This window comes from Olea europaea, unplaced genomic scaffold, assembly GCF_002742605.1.
Source record: "Olea europaea var. sylvestris unplaced genomic scaffold, O_europaea_v1 scaffold419, whole genome shotgun sequence".
Lineage (NCBI taxonomy): Eukaryota > Viridiplantae > Streptophyta > Magnoliopsida > Lamiales > Oleaceae > Olea > Olea europaea.
Genome location: NW_019261692.1, coordinates 299,191 through 304,424, shown reverse-complemented (window position 1 = coordinate 304,424; position 5,234 = coordinate 299,191). Strand labels below are relative to the sequence as shown.

The 5,234-nt window shown below is 37.0% G+C and overlaps 1 protein-coding gene across 1 annotated transcript; it reads right to left on the bottom strand.

The window, feature by feature from the left end:
• On the bottom strand, positions 1 to 3,783 carry LOC111387692 (3-hydroxy-3-methylglutaryl-coenzyme A reductase 1-like). Its single transcript, XM_023012268.1, has 4 exons — positions 2,700 to 3,783; positions 1,341 to 1,522; positions 794 to 1,140; positions 1 to 673 (listed from the first exon to the last, which is right to left on the bottom strand). Exons 1-4 carry the CDS (start codon positions 3,689 to 3,691, stop codon positions 431 to 433), a joined length of 1,764 nt encoding a protein of 587 aa, XP_022868036.1. The 5' UTR covers positions 3,692 to 3,783; the 3' UTR covers positions 1 to 430.
• Positions 3,784 to 5,234: the final 1,451 nt, after the last annotated feature.

Sequence of the window (5,234 nt, the reverse complement as noted above, 5' to 3'; positions counted from 1 at the left end):
TACAATACAATTGGACTTTCAGAACAATAATTTGAGTTTGGAACACAAATACAATGGCGTTTTGAACAAATCAATACATATCATTCTGAGTGACGAAATGATACATATATTAGATACAAAGGGAACAAACTAATAACACATTACAAATGTAAAGGTTTACAGAAAACAAGGGGCAACCAAAAGTTACCAATATATCGATTTTGGAAATGGTATATGGAGCACAAGAAACTAATTTTGTAGTGACTCTTTATTTTCTTGGCTTGTTCTTGTCATCACTTCTCCTCTGTGCTGCCCCTCCTTCGCCTGGTTTCTTATTCCTTAATTTCAACACTTTTTATCTAGAATTTATTCGACTTGCATTGTTTTACCCAATTTATAAGTTTGATTTATGGGAAACTACATTGTTGTACATCTAATTGTGGGTCATCCCTTAGGAGGAAATCTTGGTAACATCCTTGCTAGATCTATTGTATTTCATGTGACTCTTTACAAGTTGTCCAGCTGCAATAGCAGACATTAATGATAGTTCCCCAGCAAGAACAGAACCAGCTACAATTGTTGCCAATAGCCTCGCATTTGCCCCTGCCGACTCTTTGCTTGCACCCTTTACTCCTAGTAAATTCAAGCAAGCTGATTGGGATGAAAGTTGAGTTCCACCTCCAACTGTGCCCACCTGAATTGTATCGTACAATAATGCAAAACTTAGTGTGGACCCAAAATCCAGACTACATTGTATCTGTTTTGTGACTTTTTGGGCTAATTAATATGATGAGACTAAATTGTGTAAATGTACCTCAATGGAAGGCATGGTGACTGAAATATGAAGGTCTTTTCCGTCATTTACCGCCTCCATCATTGTGATGCAGTGAGAGCTCTCAATGTTTTGTGCCGGATCCTGGCCGGTTGCTATGTATACTGCTGATACAATGTTACTAGCATGTGCGTTGAACCCACCAAGGGCTCCAGCAATGGCTGAACCAGTAAGGTTTTTGAGCATGTTGAGTTCTACTAATGCAGCAACATTGGTCTTCAAAACCTTTTTCACAATCTCCTCCTTTATAATTGCCTCGCAGACGACTGACTTGCCACGCCCTTCGATCCAGTTCACTGCTGCTGGCTTTTTGTCCGAGCAAAAGTTTCCTGAGAGAATTCAAGTACTTCGATAAGTGAGCATGTCAATATGTAGCGGCAATAATGAAATTAATAGTAAAAGGAAAATCCATCGACTTCAAAGCTTGTGAAGGGTACCACACCAAGTGGTCGACTTGTACATCCGAAGTGTATTAAATAATTATAACCTACTGAAAATAAATGAGTGAAGGTGAAGTTAAGGTGTATACCAGATATGCCAATAACATCCATATCAGGAAAATCATTCCCAAGAAAATCAAGAACATTTTGCACTCCCTTGGAAACCATGTTCATCCCCATTGCATCACCAGTGCTGCTGTTAAATCTAATGTACAAGTTCTTCCCTGCTATTGCACAATGAATCCCTTGTAGCTTAGCAAATCTGCTTGATCTGCACATGCCCCAGTCACACATAAACATTAATTCTAACAAATTGCTGCCTGATACGCTGTACTCTACAATATTAAAATCGCGAAAAGACCTCAAGTCCCTGTTTGGTCGCCGTTATTTGAAATCCTAATGGTTGGAATAGTGTTTTATTTTTAAAAATGTGTAGTTAAAAGAAGAAAAAATTTGGAATTATATGTAATATTATTTTATTGAAAAATATGTGATTAGTAAAAATAAAGAAAAAAATGAATTATAATTTAATGCTTAGTGTGAACATATTTTTGAAATGCATTTACGACGACCCGTGTATGAACTGTTTGACATTATTTCAGTATGAATCTCACCAACCTCGCCGAAATAATGGATACACGTAAGCATCAAATTTAAGTCAAAGTCTGAAAGTAAGAATGGGAAGCAAATTCTTATCACTCTTCTTTTTTGAAATTTACTGACAGTAAATTCTTATCACTGATCATTTTTTGGAATTTTGCAAACTATTTTGAAATTTACTGACACCAAGTTTCAAAAGTCTCTAACCAAAAATTTAAAATTTTTTCAAAAATACATTTTTCTCTCTTTTCTTTTCAACAACATATTCTTTATTAAAATAATATTACACGTAAATCAAGAACTTTTTTTATTTTTTAACCACACATTTCTCATCAATTTACTATTCAAAAATACATTTTTACATAAAAAATATCTCCCAAACACCCCCTAAAAAGGAAAGTGACAAAAAAAACAAAATTTCTACGGTATAAATAAGAAATTAATATGCTATGAACCAGCGTTCAAATGTATTTTCTCATAATATTCAATAGAATAATGCTATCTAATATCAGTAGTGTTGAACATTAGTTTAGGTGTCAACATATCATATGTCCAGTTAAATGAACTATAATTCCTTGTATATTTAATTAAATATGTAATTTAATGCTATTAGTATTGACACCTAGATTAGTGTTAAATTACATTACTCTATTCAACGTGAAAATTGCCGAATGCATCATCCTATAATTGATTATTCTAATCGAATACGAGAGAGCATGTGTTGGTTGCGTAGGTAAAATTACTAATGGAAGGATATCTACACTGATTAAACACATAATTAATAGTAATTTTTCGAAGAAATTGTGAAATTAACATAAAAGCAAGATGGAGTGGAAGAAAATACTCACTTGTTGAAGACAACAGAGATGGTCTCATAATTCACCGGATTCTCCAAGTACAACTTCAACTCGGCGGCCCTCTTGGCGGTTTCGAACCTAACCACCGGAGCTCTAGTCATCCCATCTTTCAACAAAGTGCCGGTGGCGCCGCCTGATGCATAGATGGCCTTGCAGCCCCTATTGGTACTAGCCACCAAACACCCCTCCGTCGTGGCCATCGGCACCATGAACTCCGTGCCGTTGAGCAATAAAGGCCCAGCTATCCCTACCGGAATCTGCACGTACCCCACTGGCATCTCACAGCACTGCCCGAGAATCGACTCGTAGTCGAATCCCTCAAGAGGCAGTCCCTCCAGAGATTTCCCAGTAATTCTCTGCAATGCCTCTCTACGAATTGAAGCTGCCCTTTTGCAGTCTCCAAGCTTTGATTCCAAAGAGTATGATGGAACCTTCCCTTCCACTACAGAGTTTACAATCTGCTCATCCTCCTCTGATGACTGCGGTGTAATTATAGGTGCTGGCTTTTCTGTCACCGGAACCTTGGTTGGTTGCTGTGGGATCAAAGGGATAACCGGGACGGCACAACCGAGTGTTGTGGCCGGGGATGCCCCCATGCGACTGTCTTCCTCGATAATGAATTTCTCATTTTCTTCCTCTTCCACATCCCATGCATCCTCGTTTGATCTGTAAATGACAGACTGAACAAAGTCTATGCCGAAAAATCCTATGAGGTAAATGATAGAGGCCAATAAAGAAACCGAGGCGGCTAATTCGGATAACGTAACAACGTGGAGAGGAGTGGAGTTACGGATCTTTTCACGCCACCGTGTGAGGAGGAAGTACATGACAGAGAAAAACATGGTGAAGAAGAGTCCGTTTGTGAGAGAAAGAGGTAGAGGAAGGGCATCGGAGGGCTTGGGGTTGTTGGGTTTCATAGGTGAGTCGCCGGCGCCAATTTTGACAGACTGAGGCATCTTGGCTTGTCTCCGACGAACATCCATGGAAATTTATTAATCTGACTTACAGCTCCCAGGCGAGAAGGGCGAGGGAAAGTGGAGGGTGGCGGTGGTGGTGTAAGAGATGAGCGTAGAAGCGAATGTTAGGGGAGTAAATTTATAGATGAGGATAGTTTGGCGCGCTGGACGTTAGGCCCACACTTAATGCGTGGTATTCGCATTAATACCCTTTTTCTTGTAATTTTCTTAATTAAACACAATTTCTTCAAATTAGTCTTTAAACTTTTCGCCCCTCGGGGCATGGTCTAGTGGTGCAAAGGACAGGAGTGAGGTAGTCTCAGCCTTGCTGACAACCGCAGTGTGAGAATTCGATTCCTGAGATATGGAATTGGACTCTTTGTGGGCATCAGTGTACAGGCAAGCTCTTGTTCCTTGGTTTGTTGGAGCACATCCCGCGATTTATCTCTCTTACGATATTTCAGGGGCGGGGCGGTGGGGGACCCTCAAGATTGGGGTTCAACCTTTTAGTCTTTAAACTTTTCAAAAATTACGGTAGCTCTCCTCAACGTTTGGTAAATTATTTTCTTTTATATATATATTTTTAATTTTCATGGCAAGATGTCACACTTTTTATTACAGGTGATATCGCACTATGTGCATGTTTGATTTTGATTTTTCACCCTAAAAAATCAATTTTTTGATTGTTACTTACTTAAGTCAGCCGTCATTTTTTACTTTTTCTCTCATAAGTGGAATCCACTTTTCTTTTTAATGATTATAAAATCAATTCTCATAATCATTACTGAGAGATGTTAAAATTTGAGTGGAGAACAACATATTTCAATTCAGTTAAGAGCAAGACTATTATGGACATTATTATTAAGGGCTATTTGGCTTAAAATTTAAACATGGAGGAGTTATGTAAGTGCAAAGAATTGTCAAATTAAATGTCTGTAATCTACCCTAAGATTATGATGTTTACTTAACAAAGAATGCTAACGAAGTGCTCCAAAATCGATAATTGCCATATAGGTAGGGGAGTTGAGGGGGATTTTCTTATTTCTTTCCCTCTCCTATTTATTTATTTATTTTTAGTTCCTTTCTTGAGATGGTTGGCAAATTATCCCTTGAAATTAAAATTTGCAAGGCACTTGAAATTTTTATGGAGAAGTTGAAGGTTTCAATCCAATATGTATTTCTGCTTAGCAAAGCTAAAAAGGTTGAAGAATTTAACCAGCTGTTTGATATAGATTAAAATCAAATTAAAATTTTGGGTCATAGTCAACAATTAATTTTAACCTTACACTTTTTGAGATTCAAAACATTTTAACGACACATTTTATCAAACTTTTATCAAAATTTACTAAAATTTTGATTTTAATATACAACAAACAGGGGATAAATATCACCCAAAAAAAAAAAATGATCAAGCACAAAAGTGCTCAAATTTTCAAAATTTTCCATTAACTTCATAAGTAAATATATTTTCAACTTAGCATTAATTTCTCACATATCATCCCCAAAAATATTTTCTGTTTTTCTTTTTTTCCTTAAAAAAAAATTTCAAAGTTCCGTAGTCCTTTTTAAT

Bases quoted from the DNA above. Each gene is read 5' to 3' on its own strand.
- LOC111387692 (XM_023012268.1), bottom strand. From the start codon at position 3,691: ATGGATGTTCGTCGGAGACAAGCCAAGATGCCTCAGTCTGTCAAAATT. The intron at 1,141-1,340 runs GTATACACCTTA...GAATTCTCTCAG, and splicing joins GGATGTTATTGGCATATCTG to GAAACTTTTGCTCGGACAAA. The intron at 674-793 runs GTACATTTACAC...GATACAATTCAG, and splicing joins TCACCATGCCTTCCATTGAG to GTGGGCACAGTTGGAGGTGG.